Raw genomic sequence first — 19,317 nt, 5'->3', positions numbered from 1 at the left:
TATCTATCTATCTATCTATCTATCTATCTATCTATCTACATTATCTATCTATTACTATGTATACATCTATCTATCTATCTATCTATCTATCTATCTATCTACCACTATGTATACATCTATCTATCTATCTATCTATCTATCTATCTATCTATCTATCTATCTATCTATCTATCTATCTATCTATCTATCTATCTATTACTATGTATACATCTATCTATCTATCTATCTATCTATCTATCTATCTATCTATCTACATTATCTATCTATTACTATGTATCTATCTATCTATCTATCTATCTATCTATCTATCTATCTATTACTATGTATACATCTATCTATCTATCTATCTATCTATCTATCTATCTATCTATCTATCTACATTATCTATCTATTACTATGTATACATCTATCTATCTATCTATCTATCTATCTATCTATCTATCTATCTATCTATCTATCTATCTATCTACCTATCTATTACTATGTATACATCTATCTATCTATCTATCTATCTATTACTATGTATACATCTATCTATCTATCTATCTATCTATCTATCTATCTATCTATCTATCTATCTATCTATCTATCTATCTATGTATCTACAGTATCTATCTATCTACAGCATCCATCTATCTATCTATCTATCACTGTGTATACATCATCTATCTATCCATATCAAGGGAAACTTTTTATATCCCTAACACTAACATTGACACTTCATTTACAAATTCTATCATTAGACAGTCATATAACAAGACAGTCACTGTCTCTTAGTCTCTCTTTCTGCCTGTCTCTTAGTCTTTCAGTTTATCTCTCTCTCCCTCTCTTCCACTCTCCCACTCTCCCTCTCTCCCTCTCTTCCACTCTTCCACTCTCCCACTCTCCCTCTCTCCCACTCTCCCACTCTCCCACTCTCCCACTCTCCCACTCTCCCACTCTCCCACAGTTTTGAATCCCAATTGTCACCCTCCACATTCTGAGCTTCTCCTCATTAATATTCATTTTCAATCCACCCTGTATATATATTATACATATATATATATATCTATATAGATATATATATATATATAGATATATATATATATAGATATATAGATATATACAGTATGTATAGCAAATGGAAATATTACTGTATGCTCATTTGTATGTCTTAGACGGGTCTGCAACCCCGCCTTTCACCAGTATCACCCAGAACACAGCCCTTCCACTGCAGCAAGGGATTCTGGGAAATGACATGCAAACGAGCACACAGTGCCACCTTTTGCTTCAAAACCATTTAACATGGTCCCCTTTACTGAGGAGACCCATTAAGGTCGAAACAGCTGTCTGTGGGTGGGTTTACTGACCATGCATCTTAACCCAGGCTGTGCTCAAAGCTGTGAAATGCAGCAAGCTTAAGCTTATAGAGGACCATGTTAAATAAATATATATATATATATATATATGCACAGCCAATGCAGCAGCAGAATATATGCTGATCTGTGGCTGGTATCATATTTCCTGACCTCCCCTCTGACCTTTGTTTTGACCTGTGGGACCCCTGCCATGACCCTTGATATCTAGCTCTAACCCCAGATCTCTCTCTGATTATTGCAGACCCTCAGGTTGTGTGTCCGGACCTGCCGTGTCAGACAGGTAATATATTTCAAATTCTTACTCCCACTGCATACAGACACACACAGCACCAATACAGCGAAAGGCTGAGCCTGCCCTGCAGAGCTAACAATCTAAAAGGATTCCAGTGTCAGACTCAATCTAGGGCCAACCGGTAATCAGATTGTAGGGCCAGCTCAACTAGGAAGATGGCCCAGCGGTTGTCAAGCATGCCCAGTTGGAGCCTGTCAGGGTGGTAAAGGATTGGAACACGGCAGAGGACGGAGACCCGGCCGACCCTAAAGGTCTCCTTCCATGACAGGCCCAGCAGGACAGCTCTCCTGGGAAAACATCTCTTCCCTTTTGGCAGTCTGCCAGGGGGGGTTCACCAGGGCTGTGCATTTCCCCGGTGGACTAATCCGTCCAGGTGTGTCTCTGTGTGTGTGAGGGGGGCAAGAGGGGGTGATAAGTGAATTTAGGCAGATGCCGCTAAAGACGAGATGTAGTAACGCCCACAAGCATGTCTTTTGTTGCCTTATTTAAATCCCCGCCACACCCCCTCAGCGCTGATTGCCGCTAACTTAGCGATAAGGAAAGGCAGCAGGCACAGGCTGCGTTGTTAAATCACCTGGGGATAGTGCAATATAAAAAGGAAGCAATCAGTGTCTGTTTGGGAATGGGCACATCTTTCTATAGGGTCAATAAATACCCCCCTGTATGTCTAAGTATGTCTGTTTATCAGTGCCTGTATGTGTCTGTGCCTGTGTTACCTTACAATGCACACACAGAGGCCTCAGGGTATTACATCCCTCACCTTTCTGTACAGTAAGAGACTGTGATGGCAGATACAGCAGGTACGGTTACGAAAGGAAAGGTACAGTATACATGAATAGGCTGAGCATGTAAAACTGAGCAAGAGTATTGATCCAGGGATAGATCTGGTTGATCAGAATAAAACAGGTGGATTATTGATCAGGAGACATCTGCATAATCACAATAATGTATATGCAGAGCAATGATCAGTGTAGATGTGATTGGTGAGGTGATATCTGATTGGTCAAGATAAAACAAGCAGAGTATTGGTTAGGGAGACAACTAATTGATCAGGGTAATATATAGGCAGGTTATTGCTTAAGGGACATATGAGTCATTAGCATTGATGATCAGGGGAGATCTGATGCTATTTTTGGGAAGGATTTGCTTCTCTTTTGAGACATGATTATCAAATGTTGCTCTGTGGTTTTTTGTATGCTTCCTCTGAATAAATGTAATTATACTGTAATTAGAAATTTAAAATGAGGCAATCACCTAGTTCAAATTTAACAAAGGTTTAACTCCATGGAGTTGTGTCTTTTTTTTTTTTTTGCTAAAACACACAGTAATTACAGACACTGTTTAACTTTGTTTCATGCTCATATACAATCACAAGGTGTCACTATGAACGTGAATAGAATATTAATACTGCGTCTCAGTATCACAGAGACATTTCCATCCATTCCTTGTTTTCTGACACTCATCCCAGTGAATTCTGGGAGCCTTGGAGGAGCAGGCCCGAGCATCTTATTGTGACACCAAGGTGTGACGGCAGCGGAAAGATGTGCCCATTCCCAAACAGACACTGCTTCCTTTTTATATAGCGGTATTGCATAGTATACAAGGAGAGAGATGTGTCAGACCCCACAGACCCCAATAAAGGGCTCATCTGGCTAGTGCAAAACGTCCCACCCTCACATGTTAGGGACGCACTGAGAGAGCCCTGACTCTCTCCTTCTGACGCTCACTTGCAGGTGGGGAGAGACCTAATCCCGAATTTCTCGTTAATTACAACCTCAATGAAGAGGGGGAGGAAATCTCCTTCCCTAAAAGCATCCTCCAGATCAATGACTTCCTTGAGTCCCGGAAGGAAATCCCCGAATCCCCAGACTACCCCCAGCTGGTCGCTATGATGGTGTATACGGCTGAGAGAGCTAAGTTCTCCAGTGGAGAAGAGAGGCAGAATTGGACTGAGCTCTTTATTGATGCCTTTAGGATGGTTCACACGGACATTATGGGGGAGGCAGAGTCAGTGGTGGGGATCTGCTAGACCCGTAGGGAGGGCCCCCCCACATTGCACTGAGGCCAGATCTCCCTGTTACAGGATTAGGGGGGGGTGTGAAAGGGAGCAGGGCGAACCTATCAGATCCTTGCACAACCACAGGTGCAAAACGGAGTCATTATTGCACGAAGCAGACCAAGCAGAGGGATAGAAATGATTTCACTGTTTTAATAAATATATATTTGGTTAATTGTCTTAACGTTACTTTTAACTTATTGTACTCTACGTGAATAGGATTGTAGGATTGGTGAGATGCAATACTGGCTGGTTCTGTATAAAAGTATTAATTTATCTAAATATTGTGCTCTTATAATACACTTCCCAGTAACCGTCCTTATAAATCTTGCTCTGGGGAATCACTTGAAGTGATGCTTTTGCAATTAAACCGTTTTAATGACATTAACGACTCTCTGGTTAGATAGTTTTATTTATCCCTGTGTCCCCTGTGCATGGCTACCATCCGTCTCGATGACATGAGCTGCTGTCCTATGTCTCTGTCCCTGACCCTCTCTGGGTGTTTGTGTCCTGAGCTGTGTCTTCTCACCCCCTCTTTGTGTCTGCCTCAATGTTCCTCCCCTCCTGAGTCTCCCTCAGTCACAGATAACATGAAGTGTTCCCTGTGTCTGTGTCCTGCTGTCTGTCCCCGCTATCAGTCACTCTTCACTCTGCATCTTGGGTTCTATTCTTTAGATACGTTACCCCCAAAGCTTTCAGATGTGCAGTGATGTGTGCATATGTATAAATATGTGTATATATTTATTTATTTAAAGCTATGTAATATATATATATATTACACATATCTATATACACACACACACATACATACATCAATGTATCGAGGAGCTTTGCCCTAGTTTTGCCCGTGTGCCCCCTTGTGATTTGGGTAGTACGAGGACTTAGAGAGAAGTTACATGATGTGCACATTTTTATTGGGAAGTATCGAATTTTAGAGAGAGGTCCGTTACGCTGGGACCGAAACATTGGTTAAAAAAAATCACACAGCACTTGGAAAATCCGTTAGGAGCTCAACTTTTCTTATTTCTTATTTATCGAATTCTGCCGGACCCTAAACATAACCTCAGACAGAGGACAAAGAGTTTCAGTGTGTGACATCACTGTACATACTGTGTGTGTGTGTGTGTGTGTGTGTGTGTGTGTGTGTGTGTGTGTGTGTGTGTGTGTGTGTGTGTGTGTGTGTGTGTGTGTGTGTGTGTGTGTGTGTGTGTGTGTGTGTGTGTGTGTGTGTGTGTGTGCGCGCTATACATGGATTATATAAGTGTGTGTATGAATATATATTTATATTTAAATATAAATACACATGCGAACACACACACACCTCTCGCCCACAGAGCTGGCAGTCGCACAGTGTACGCAGCGCCCCGTGGACGTCGTCTTCCTCCTGGACGGGTCGGAGCGGATCGGAAAGCAGAACTTCCAGCGTGCGGCAGGCTTTGTGGAGGAGGTGTCACGGCGGCTGTCGCTAGCAAGGAGAGACGATGACCCATCCAACGCCCGTGTGGCGCTGCTGCAGTACGGGGGGCAGAATGAGCAGGCGCTGTCATTCCCGCTCACCTTTAACCTGACAGAGATTTCCCAGGGACTCGGACGTCTCACTTACTACGACTCCTCCTCCAACATCGGCTCCGCCATCATCTTCGCAGTCAACACCATCTTAAAGAACCCAACCCGCAAAGCGCGGCTCTACGCAGAGACCGCCTTCATCTTCATCACTGACGGGGTGACCGGCCACGCGGGACTGGAGGAGGCTGTCAGTGCCATGAGGAAGAATAACGTTGTCCCAACTGTGGTGTCCGTGGGACCCGACCTCGACATGGAGGTTCTGAAGCAGCTCAGCCTGGGCGAGAGGTCGGCCATCTTCAGAGAGACCAACTACGCCAAGCTGAGCGAGAGCGCTTTCATGGACAGATTCATACGCTGGGTGTGCTAGAGACAGACAGAGAGACAAGGGCTGACCGACACACAGACTGACCGACACACAGACTGACCGACACACAGACTGACTGACACACACCCAGACAGACTGACGCACACCCAGACAGACTGACGCACACACAGACAGACTGATGCACACAGACAGACTGACGCACACACAGACAGACTGACGCACACACAGACAGACTGACGCACACACAGACTGACGGACAGACAGACTGACACACGGTCCAATATTCCACACTTTTTTATATCTGTAAGTTGTATCTTTTTGTTTAGTTTCAGAACCAAAGTAACACATTGTTACACTTACAAGCTTACACACGAATATACAGTCACATACATACACAGGTATTAACACACACAGATCTACAAGCATGCACATATAGATATTTACACAGACAGGTATACAGACAAACAGTTATACAGAACACATTTTTCAATCTTTGTTGTTTTAGTTTTCTAACGAATGGATAAATCCGAGAGCGTGTGACACATACCGGCCATATCAGCACATCCTTACATAGTGTCACACTCACACGGTCAGGGTCATTGCCACGTGGTCAGTGTCCCTCACATGGTGCTATATGCAGTTCACATGACATGGTGTCCTGCACCTCAATCCTGTGGCGAGGGAAGGACGGGGGGAGGAGGTCACTAGGAGGACTTATTGTCATTTGGACATTGGAATGAGGGGGTCCCAGCAATGACAGTGTGGTGACAATGACCTGACACCCACTGCGCTCCTGGGACTGAGGGGGGACGGGGTGACACCCTGCTGTAATGACAATAAAATCTCCTCCTGTCACATTGTGTCCTGTTTTCAACACAAGAGAACCACACACATAATGACTCTTAACTGACACACACAATAACACACATACGATGATACTGTTATTGGGTTACTGTACATCTGAGGGAGAATTATTTTAGGGTCCATGGAGATTTTTTGGGGAGGTGGGGGGGGAGAGGCAGATGTTATATTGGGATTTCATTCACACAGGGATAAGTGAAACACAAGGAATCTTTCTAGTTACAGCCATGTGACCTTTATTCGTCAATTGTGGTGTATTAGGGAGATGGGGAGGGGTATTAGGGAGATGAGAAATGGGAATTAGGAAGCTCGGGGAGGTGTATTAGAGAGATAGGGAGGAGTGTTAGTGAGGTGGGACAACTAGCAGGGCAGTAAGAGGGGTATCAGTTAATTTTTATGGGGATCATTTAGGGGTCAGGATGTATAGGGAAGTGACAGTGCCGGTTCATGGGGGGTATCTGTTGAGGATGGAGGGGGATATTCTGCTCTCAGTCTGAGCTACTGGAACCGCACCCATGCTGCAAGAGAGGAGAAAGTCAGTGTTTGTGTGATATATTACACACGTGTGTTATATATGAAGTGTATGTGTGTAGTACATGTATGTTTAGATTTATATAGCACCATCTGTGTACATAACGCTTTACAGCAGTACATGAAACTTGTATGTATGTGATAACGTATGCGTGTGAGATTGCATTTATGAGTTTAATACATGGCACATATTTGTGGGATATGACAAGTGTGTGCGTGATACAACATATAGGTGTGATATATGACATGTATGACACGTGTGTTATACAAAATGTGTGTGTAACGTATGTGATATATAATGTGTGAGATACAGTATCCTTTGCATGTGTGTGATGTCTGAGATATATTTGTGTGAAATCATGTGTGATATGTCCACAAGTGATCACACACCTTTACATGCTAATGATGCTTTCCGTGATGCCCACCGTGGGGGTGGCAGCCATGTTGAGGGCCGGGATGGTGATGTCCATGATGCCCATGATGCCCATGGTGGGCAGGTGGGCAGTGGGGAGGGGGTGGACACGGATAAGCAGGGTAGGGTTGGGTGCCAGGAGGGCATGGAACAGGGTAGCACCCGGGTTGGGGAACACATACTGGGGGTCTAGGTGGCTGCCCACAGTGGTTTCCTGAAACACAAAACATTGTAAATGTGACCCTAAGGTACAGAAGGGAAATCTGGATATATGCCCCCGAGGGGGGCAGTGTGCATGGGTCCAGAGGGAAGCATGGTGGGGAGGGCAGTGTGTGACAAAGGTCCTGAGCGGGTACAGTACGTGTGATACAGGTCCTGGGAGGGGACATTGTGTGTGCCACAGGTCTTGAGGGGGGGGGGGAGGATATGTGTGTATAACAGCTCCTGGAGGAAGTGTGTGGTGAAACAGGTCCTGTGGGAGAGGGCTGTGTGTGTGACAAAAGTCCTGAGAGGGGACAGTTTGAGACACAAGTCCTGGGGAGAAGAGGGCAGTGTGTGTGAGAGGTCCTGTGGTGAGGGAGGGGCAGTGTGTATGGGACACAGGTCTTGAGGGAGAAGACTCTGCAATACTCCTGATGCAGTCTGTACTCACCTTGGTTTGAGTTCCACATGATGGAGAGTTCTAAAACAAAAAAGCAAAATAAACTAATTAATGACAGGGGAAAATGTGTATATGGGGACTAAATTTTCCCCTACTATAGAAATCTTCTCTTCATTGATGATATAATTTTTATTTGGGAAGGAGGAGAAGAATGCTTATCTTTATTTTTAGAACACCTGGGGCTAACTATTGAAGGCTTCGATTTAGCCCTACTCATGACAAAGAGATTAGAGTTTTTAAATCTAGAACTCTTCAGAGAAAAGTAGACTGAGATGGGTATTTGGAGGCCGACAGCAACAACTTTCCAAAACGAATGAATAAAGGGATTGTGGTTTTAAAATACAAGCCGATATATTAGCAACTAGAATTTTAGAGAAAAAAATATGATCAGGATCTGGTTTTGCATTCACTATCTACAGCTGCCAGTCTCAATAAAACCTGTGATACCACCCCACCACGAAATGAGTATACTTCATTATGAAACATAATGGGGCCTACTCCTGCATCAAAGGAGTTTTAAAGAAATCTGGTCCATTTTAAAGGAAACACAAGAGAGGAAGAGTAGAGACTGCACGGATTTTATAAATGCAAACATATATTGAAGCCAAATTAAGTGTCCAACGTTTCGGCTGTCACAGCAGCCTTCGTCATAAATTATTGCATTTATAAAATCTGTGGAGCCTCTACTCTTCCTTTCTTGTGTATCCTGTACTTGGATTGCAGGGGAGATAAGAGCGCAAAACACTTTTATGGCGATATAAAAGATTTATTCACATGGAATTAAAAAAAGTTAAGAAATGCCAATTCACAATCTTCTTTATTAAAAAGAAGCATGTGAAGGAATAGATGTCCTTTCAGCCTAATCCGAATGCTATCTGGAAGCCAGAGGGACAGTGACTCGTACCACGGAAGGCAGTGTTTCAGCTCTTATCAACCTTGTTGTCAGTTGGTCCACCTTCCATTCAGTGGTGGGAGTCGCTCCATGCTTACATCACAGTCGCATCGCCCTCTACTCACACTCAAACTTGCTCCTCTGCAGTGCACCCTATGCATGTCATGAGCGCTCCGGCCACTTCCTCAGGAGTAAATGTCTGATAGGTGTATGTAACGTACACTCGTTTAAGTAGCTATTCTGCTGCCATGGTAACCCCACATGTTACTAGGGTGACACCCCTAGTCATGCCGCCGCATACCATCATCTCCCCTGCCTACCTCTATCACCACCCTGTTTGACTCTGTGCCACGCCCTACAAAATATTGCGCCCCCCCCCCCCCCCCCCCCAGTTTGCGCACCCCTGTTCTAGCTCATGTCTCTTGCCTACAAAGTCATAAAAGGTGTTTAGGGAAGTGGCAAGAATGATATCAGTTAACAGCAGTGTCCAATACAATGTCTCAAGGTAAGTATAAATAATATTGCAATGTGTGCAAGATGCACCAATTCCTGCCAAGAACACAGCGTTCTGAGAGTTCTATTTGTCCGGGTGTATCTGTGAGTGGACATCGATGGCTGACCGCTGAAGTTATGACCCACTTCAATTTACGGCATGTGAGGCAGGTAAGTGGTTAAGCCTCAGAGCACACAAAGTAACCACAATACGAAAAAGTAATACCTTGTCTACCTACTGAGTGTTACTGTTGTTGCGCTATGCTTGGAAGTGTTAAAGGAGCATGCAGCGTTCAGTAATGTGTCCGACAGCCCTCTGAGGAGAGGCCGCCCGTCAGATGCAGTTAGTGCATGGAGGCAGGAACTGCACTATTAACAAACAATTTCTTTAAAGTACCGTATATAGGTCTCCTCTAGGACAAACATACAGAGTAGCGCTCTACTCACAAGTGCATAATGCAATTCTCCATTTAATAGGACAGTCAAGAACAGTGGAAAGACAACGTTTCAGGTCCCTTATGGACCTATCATCACCTGAGAGGGATGAACAAGGCAGCATGCCACTGCAGAATGAAGGAATAGGAGACTCGAAGCTGGTAGACATAGGCACAATAGGCAACAAGAAACAATGGAGCAAATAAATATGCGACGCTGATATAAATAGACATCAACAACATAGAGAACATGAATCTATCAAACAAAGAGATAAGACAAGAAACAGATCAAAATGTAACGTCAGGTTACTATCATATGATGCTAAAATACATCATTTGTTTAAACTCCTATGTTTTTCAGGGGTTTCGGCTAGTATACGAATAATAAAAAGCAGAACCTATGAGTAGACACATTGCTTTCTAAACATATGCAAGTATACGCTGGACGGATTCTGTATACACACCTCACACTGAAGTCCAGGAGCTGATGTTCCCTCTGACTGCCTCAGAAAGAGCTCACCTCTTTATAGCGTACAGAGAGACTGTGTGAGGGTGTGTCACCAGAACACAGGGGGGGGGGGCGATGGGCAGGTAGCACAGATTCTGGAGAAGGGATGATGGGCAGAAGCTCATAACCGGGGGAGGAGAGGGGGGGACACAGGCTCTGAGCCTTTCACCTGCATTTCATGTCATTATTATTTTTTATGAGTCAGTCACCCTCTTGCTGCAGAGAAAGGAGCATCTGACACTGGGTGACAGGTCACCTGCTGCAAAACAAAGTGGCTCCCTGTTTTTCAGGGGACTTCCACACGAATGTGTGACACCTCTAGATTGTAAATTCTCACACGCAGGGTCCTCGTTACCTGTTGTATCTGTTTGTCCTTACTTCTGTTTATGAAAATGTATGTCACTCTGTACCCACCTTGTACCTTGCTGCAGCATATGTTGGTGCTTCACAAATAAATTATCATAGTAATTGTGACAATTCAAGCAGTTAGCCTAAGACCCTGCGACATCAAAAACAGAGTACAGAGAGCACCATAATATGAGCTTAGAGAGCAGGAAAATGCTTGTGATCCCATTTTGAGGATTATTCATGAACATTCAGACCTCATTTCCTTGCCATACACAGATGAGCTTCTCCCGCTCTTCCTTAACACTGCGTATCTTTGCAGCACCCTGCGCACAGCTCTTTGCCTTCTACTGAGTCTGTAAGGGAAAAGAAAAAATTAGGAAATTTGAGAACCTCCAAACCCCCCTCCAGATCTAATCCCTCCCTTCCCAACACCGACCCCTCCCAACCATTTAAACCCCACCACAGCTGGCACCAACAGCCCCCACCCAGACAGCCCCCAGGTACCGACCACTCCACATCCAACCCAATTCAACTCTGCCAACTGACCCAAGAAACATTGCCCTGTACTCTACCACCCAAACGACCCTTCGCTCCACTCTGACGTCACCATGTATTCTACCCACCATGCTTCCCCCACCTCCTGCTGTCTCATAGATAGGCCCCTTGTGCCCCCTCACCCGGCTCCTGAACTTCTCATCTTGTCTCTTGTCTCTTAGGTTGTTCAGGATGTTGAAATAAGCACCAAACACTCCAGTCTCTAAAGTTTTTGCTGACACCCGAGGGGGACACACACATCAGTGAAGAGATGGGGGAAGGGGGTAGAGATGCAGACAGACAGAGGGGAGGAGAGAAAAAAGAGGACCTCAGCAGAGTGTTATTTTGTGTAGGGGGTCGCAATTTTGGAGGCAAAGAACCAGTGATAATATGCTTGAGGTGTTCTGAGAGAAAGCCGGGGTGGGGTTGTGTACTGGTAGGGATTGGGAGGCTCTGGTAGAGAGGGAGATATTCTAGCAGGGGCTGGATAGAGATGACAGGGACACGGAACGTGGCCATGTGACAGATACCTGCAGGTCAGATTTACATGCAATGTTCCCATATTCTGAAAGCTCCTACAGGAGGCTCCACAGCATGCTCACCTTCTCAGCCAGAGGCACCTCTTTCAGACCCTTCTGCAGGACAGCGCTGCGCCTGGTTAATAGACCACAGAACGTTATTGAGAGGAAGGAAGAAGTGGGGTCGATGGAGTGGGGGGTACAAGGCGGGTGGGGGGGGGGGCACAGGGCCTCAAGGGAAAGAAAACTAGTGTAAATAAACATAAATGACCACATCCTGTTAGCTTTAAATCCCATTATTTAACCTGGTCATTTATCTCCCAAAACAGGAGATTTTCTTGCAATATATGTATATACTGTATATTGCACAATGTGAGAGGTATTCAGTGGGGGCAGGTGAGAGGGTCAGACTTCTGGGGTAGGGATTGGTACAGGTGTGTGCAGAGAGTATACAGTGAAGAGAGAAAATCCGGAGCACCGACACAGACAGCATCAAAAATCAATTGGCACCTAGGTTGGTTGAAAAAGTATATAAAACGGCTTTATTTGAACATACAAAAGACAGGGGTCTCCAGGAAAAAACCTCCCATGTGTTTCACGCCTAAGTGGTGTTTTCTCAAGGAGTAATGAACACAAATATCACAAATGTATATATATACACACATACAGTATAGACACAGGTGGATATAATTGGCAATCATGTTTGATTAAAACACGTACAATGCAGGTATAGGTGGATTCTAAATCAGAGCCTGTATATCAGATAAACTAATTAGTTAAACACCAGACTAAATATCTATGAATTACAATTAGTTATAGTTCATGCAATGTTAGTAAATATCTGTAATGTTGAGAGTACTGTATAAATATATATAGGTGAACATATGCATACGTTTAATTGAAATTGTAGATAGATTGTATCTGCGGCATTGATCTATATCGCAATATATATATTAGATATATATTGATCGCAATGTCCTGTATATAATGTATACCTTGTTCATTTACGTAACTGTACTTGTAACGATGTATTATTTGTTTTACTCTGTGCCCAGGACATACTTGAAAACGAGAGGTAACTCTCAATGTATTACTTCCTGGTAAAATATTTTCTAAATAATATGGTTCTGGAGAACAGTGTATATGTTGCAATTCCAAGTATGTAACAAGTGTCAAATAGCAGCTACACATGTCTTGAATAAATCTAAACATGTATATTGCTCCACAGCACCATGTACCCTTACTAAAGACATTACACATAAATGCATACATTTACCATTTATAGAAAATGCACATATACACATTAATACATATATTTATTTAGTGATAATGAGATGTTAACCTAAATAGAGTTCCCGGGGATACTGAAAATTGGGACTATAAAATTGCAGAACATCCTAAATGTCAAAAGTATGGAAATTCAAAACACAACAAGTATCGAATATCAACTATTTATATCTTAATAGATCAGATATACACAATACAATGATAACGCACATCATCATGTATTGTATGTCTTTATATAGCGCCATAAATGTACATAGCGCTTCATGTAAAGCATTATATATAATGTGTATTAATGCATCATAACAAAAACAATGCATCTATAGAATCATATGTTCCATAGTGATAAATATAAAAACATTCCTAAATATGTTTTAAATAGGAATAATCGATTTTAACCATAATGACAAAATAAACATAACGTAATAATTCAAACATGGTGATAAATTAACAGTAACAAATGAAACTGCCTTGACAAAAATGAGCTCAACAGAAATATCAAGACCATGGGCCTCATGCAGTAAGCGACGATTATGTGAAATCGGCAAGCTTATCGATTAGTCATGTTATTGGCGTTTTTCCCTCTCCGTATGCAGTAAGTGCCGAATACATTCAAAATCAACCCGAAAACAAATCCGCCCACTCTCACGATGATGAGCCGATCACACACAGGTGTATCGGCGTGCGTGGCGGGGTGCTGTTAGGTTGCACAATCACAAATCTTGCTGAATCAGGCGAAACAAGCATGTTTTTGATTGCGCGCCATATTTAAAGGCAACGTGTACTGCTAATCATTCTCTGTGTTGTTGGGAGTGAGAGAGAGAGAGAGACGCACAGAGCTGGACGATTGAACATTTGCATATTGACTGAGAGACTTGTTGTGTATTGGGTGAGCTTTGTCCTTTGTTGTTTTGTTGACATCTTTGTCTTGTTTTATATGTGGAAGTGGGTCGTGTGATTGCCTGTACATTTCTTGTCTGTTTTTTGTGAGTGCTGGAAGTATGCCCGCAAAGCGTGGGAAGAGTGATGCTGGTGGGAGTGGGAGTGCTACTCGTGCGAGTACGCGTCGGAGTGAACGTTCTGTTCAGGGGAGTGATGTTGCTGGTGCACCGAGTGGTGTTGCTGGGAGTGGGAGTGCTGTTGTTGGGAGTGGGAGTGCTGTTGTTGGGAGTGGGAGTGCTGTTGCTGTGAGTGGGAGTGCTGGTGCTGGGAGTGCTGGTGCTAGGAGTGTGAGTGCTGGTGCTAGGAGTGTGAGTGCTGGTGCTAGGAGTGTGAGTGCTGGTGCTAGGAGTGGGAGTGCTGGTGCTGGGAGTGCTGCTGGTGGCGCAGTTGCTGATGGGGTGTCTGGTGGTGGCGTGCTTGCTGGTGGCCAGCTTTTGGAGGCTCTTCCATTGGAAGAAGGAGAGTCCAGTCAGCACCAGCCAAGCTCTGACCCTAAACCTGCTCGGAAAAAACGTGTGGAGAAGCCACGTAATCCTCGCTTCAATGACCAGGAAAATAGGGCTCTTGTCACTGGCATTCTGGAGCACTATGACAGTATATATGGACATTTAGTAGGTAAGTGTAACTTTACATTTATTATTCAAATACATGTGATCCTAGGTCATCTGAGTTTTGTTCATATGCAAATATGGGTACACAATATCTTTCTATGTTCATTAGTGTGGAAACACAGCTTTTTATCATGCCTTACAAGGACAAATAAACACAGGCGGTCAATTTGCCAGAACTGCATACAATATGAATGCAACCTTGCTTACATGTATAGGTTTAGTAGTGAATGCTCATGTGCTGCACATATTACACATAAAACAGCATGTTTGCTATCTCTTGGAACAGCTAGCAGTGTAGGAAACTGGTGCTTATATTATTATGAATTTACCTCATATCTTTTATATGTTTTTCAAGGGCGGACAAGTGCAGCAAGCAAAAAAGAAATGTGGGACACAATAGTCATTGGTGTCAATGCCTGTGGGAATAGTGTCAGGGACAAGTATCATTGTCGGAAAAGATTTGATGATATTAGGTCCAAATTGAAAAAGAAAATACAACACCAACGCGTGCATGCTACTGGCACTGGAGGTGGGCCCACACCACAACGTCTCATATTGACTCCATTGGAGGAGCTGCTTCGGCCAAAATTACTTACCGTCGTCGTGGAAGGCTTGGCTGGTGACCGTGACATTGGAATTTATCCGTCACAATTTCCAGCAGGTGATAAATATTACTGTACTAGGCGTGTCGTTGCTTACAGTTATTTTGCATAGTTACACTGCTTTTTATACTGTCTTCACAATATAAGCATACCTGCATCTATATATGTATATGTCTGATTCTGTATATATATATCTCAAAATAGACATATATGTAGTAGTCCTACTAAAAGCAGTAACTAATATAGCACGTGCCATTGCGTGCTCATTTACATGTGAATTCCCAAAATGCATAGCTGCAGTGGAAGCAATTGATGGTGGGCGAAGATGGGGAACAACAGGGTAGTACACGTGTAACACATGTTCATGAGAAATTATTAGTAGCTACAGGTACAGAACAGAAATATGTATCATGTTATTGTGTATTTTATTGATTTTACTCCGACAAACATGACATTACTGCCTATTTTAAGCATGCATCAAAGAAATTGCATGTAACGGCCTACAAACATCACTGGCACTAACACATCTATAGTTGCTTATGAAAAGGTCCATTTTTGCTTTATGTCATATACAGACAGCATAATGAGGCACACGTAGCATATGTTATGTCATTGTTTTCATAACTTAAACACTGCAGATGACTACTTAGCTCATCTACCATTGTGTTAAAGCAGCTGCAATTAATATCTCATCACAGCATACACTTCAACAGAGGGGGTGGGGTTCAGCACACACACTAATTACAGCCTCATTTCACGGTCAACTTAGTTCACACCATTTGCACCTGTTTCAAGTCATTGAAAGGTGTGGCTGATTAGGCTTTTTGGGGAAGGGAATACCTTTCTTACAACCTGAATAGCACAACTGAAGTTAATCACACTCATTTGAAAGCTTAACTCTAGCTACTAAATGCCCCAACAACTCATTACTTATCAAAGCGTACGTCACACATTAGTTCACTCATATCTATAGTTGAACTACTATGAAAGACACATTATCACACACTGCATGTGTTGGCTTGTTGAGTCACAGCCACATTCAGGTGTGCCACATCTTCGATTAATGTACCACACATATCCTCTACCAAAAACAACACTTTTTGCAATATGACCACCTTCATGATAACCATTGTGAATGGTCATCTCATGATAGTTATGTACATTATGATACTGATATCACTACACAACATATGATTTTTATGTACTCATTTAATCTATTTATCCTCACGCATTACTGCAGAAACATAGTATGTTGTATGTTAGGGAACTCAAAAATTCTAAGTACACAGGCATGTACAGTGTTATTACAACTATTTATGTTCACTTTCACACACATTTTCGGTTAAGGAACTGATGTTGTTAGTTAATCATAAATACAGAACATACAATAAGTGTTTGTTCAATATTTACACATGTAAATGTAAAACTTATGTTATTGTTATATATAGTTGCCCCTGGAGGACATGTGTCACCTGAGATGGAACAAGTGTCTTCACCTGGGTCAGCCAGCTCAACACTACTAGAAGGTGAGTGTATCATTTGCTGGCCATATAATATGTGCTCTTCTATATGTTATGTTGTCATGTGCATTATTTGTTTTGCACATCTTCTTTAAATAGGATTACTTAGTGTCAGTGAAAATTAAGTGTAAGGCAACATGTATTGTGTTAGTGATGTTAATTATCATGTAGGACTTCTGAGTTTAGAGCAACTTTTCATTCATTCATATTTCATACTGAGTCCAAACATTATTCGTAAGTCAAGGTAGTTTTTAATGAGGTTATAAAACGTATGCTTACATGTTAGGTGTTACTTAGGACATAGTACAATTACATAGTAACACAGCATACATTAACATGCCATTTAATAATGTGTACATTTCTTTTTAGAACATCATGGTGATGAGGATGATGAGTATGATGAGGATGACGCCACAGAAGAGACTGAAATACAATCATGTGACCATGAAGAGGTGCCAATAGAAACTGTTGTACCGCCAAATCGTCCATCAACTTCCACATACGATGCAATTGTAGCTTCAGAGGGAAAAATAGTGGACGCAGAAAATCGTCGCCATTCAGACATGATGACAGTGCTGGAAAGGATGATTGGACTGCAGGAAGAAACAGTATCACAATTGGCACATCTCCACAGAGTCTTCATTGAAGTGCCTAAACAGTTGCAAAAAATCAACACCTCATTCGAAGCATTAGTTGTTCAGCAAACACAAGCTAATTACTGGAGAATGACTAATGTACCACAATTCAACACCTCCCAGCCAGGATCTGTTCATGCAGGTCAGTTTTCACCACATTCATCTGATATTCATTCACCAGGCCCAAATGTTACCGGTCAAGTAGCAGACATTGCTGTGCAGGTTCCTGATGACATCCTACCGCTGCCATCTGTACAAATTCAGCAGCAGACACCTACAAAGGAGGCGACAAAAACAAAACAAGACACACATGAAACAGACCAACCATCACTTGTGCAGTGTCTACCAACTTGCTCACATGTGTCACTGGGCACAAGCCCTGTCCGTGAACAGTCACTACCCAAAAGCCCTGTAGGTGAATCGCTGCCCAAAAGCCCTGTAGGTGAGTCGCTGCCCAAAAGCCCTGTAGGTGAATCGCTGCCCAAAAGCCCTGTAGGTGAATCGCTGCCCAAAAGCCCTGTAGGTGAATCACTGCCCAAAAGCCCTGTAGGTGAGTCACTGGCCACAAGCCCTGTAGGTGAGTCACTGGCCACAAGCCCCGTAGGTGAACAGTCACTGGCCACAAGCCCTGCCCGTGAAGTGCCAGAGGCCACTCAAAGTGGCTCTGTTGTGCCTAAAGTTGGTGGCAAAAGAAAAAGGAAAATTCAAGAGACAACAAGCAGGCCTGTTACTCGCTCGCAAAAGGAACAAAAAAAATAAATGTTATAATTCACAAAATATGTGTTTGGCCTTGTTTTGTTGACTTCACATTATCTAATTACTATTGTATGTATGCTGAAGACTGTGTTGTTTCCAAACTTTCAACTATGTTCTTGTACACGTGAAGTTTTGGAAATGTTAACACTCATAATTAATTGTGTTATAAATATTTATGTTGTAATCGTCTGTTCAGTAATGGTCCACCAGGAGCCAGTTGCTAAGTTTAGAGAAGCTGCCATTGACTTTGCAGCAAAACATTGCATTTGGGTGTGTTAATTGATGTAAGAATTGCATATGCATATTAGTCACATGCAATTATTAAAACACCTAAGTAAGTGCAAACATCTTTCTTGTACGTGTACAGCAGGATTATGTGTAAATTATTACTTACCTTTGCCTTGCTTGGCCATTGTAATTTTGTCCTTTAATCAGTTGTGTGTTCGTTTCTATAACATCTCAGAATGTATAATAATATATATACACACACACACACACACACACACACTGAGTGAGTGTGAGTGTGAGTATATATATATATATATATATATATATATATATATATATATGTATATATATATGTATATATGTGTATATATATATGTATATATGTGTATATATATATGTATATGTGTGTATATATATATGTATATGTGTGTATATATATATATGTATATGTGTGTATATATATATATGTATATGTGTGTATATATATGTATATGTGTGTATATATATATATATATATATATATATATATATATATATATATATATATATATATATATATATATAATATATATATATATATATATAGTACTATATAAACTGGTATACACAAAGTAATACACTTCATGGTTCCTTGTGAAAGCACACTATTTTAATAATACAGGCCTAATGTTTGAGAAATATCCTAAGTATGAGACTCTAACAGTATTGTGCTTAAACAAATGTTTATTACTTAATTCAATCATGTTTCTCACCATTTAAATAGGTTTCATACAAGGTATACTTAATGCCATCAATGTTGTGTGTACTCCTGCAATATAAAAAAAAAAAAAATATTATATATAAATATATATATATTTTTATAAGAGATATATTTATATATATATATATATATATATATATATATATATATATATATATATATACACACGTATTTAAACTCATGCAGACAGG

At 42.0% G+C, this 19,317-nt stretch overlaps 1 protein-coding gene and 1 long non-coding RNA gene across 2 annotated transcripts in view; one reads left to right on the top strand and one right to left on the bottom strand.

Moving 5' to 3' along the window:
- Positions 1-6,452, top strand: part of COL6A2 (collagen type VI alpha 2 chain) — a 37,308-nt gene extending 30,856 nt beyond the window's left edge. The window contains 2 exon segments of the mRNA XM_075607397.1: positions 1,600-1,638; positions 5,041-6,452. Coding sequence (XP_075463512.1) covers positions 1,600-1,638; positions 5,041-5,639 — 638 coding nt within the window. The 3' untranslated portion in view covers positions 5,640-6,452.
- A 218-nt stretch (positions 6,453-6,670) lies between these two features.
- On the bottom strand, positions 6,671-10,472 carry LOC142498835 (uncharacterized). Its single transcript, XR_012802559.1, has 4 exons — positions 10,345-10,472; positions 8,054-8,083; positions 7,380-7,615; positions 6,671-6,976 (listed from the first exon to the last, which is right to left on the bottom strand). It is a non-coding gene; the product is annotated as an uncharacterized LOC142498835 (long non-coding RNA).
- Positions 10,473-19,317: the final 8,845 nt, after the last annotated feature.

Source organism: Ascaphus truei, chromosome 7 (assembly GCF_040206685.1).
Source record: "Ascaphus truei isolate aAscTru1 chromosome 7, aAscTru1.hap1, whole genome shotgun sequence".
Classification (NCBI taxonomy): Eukaryota; Metazoa; Chordata; class Amphibia; order Anura; family Ascaphidae; genus Ascaphus; species Ascaphus truei.
Note: the sequence above shows the minus strand (reverse complement) of the source record. Positions and strands in the feature narration are given on the sequence as shown.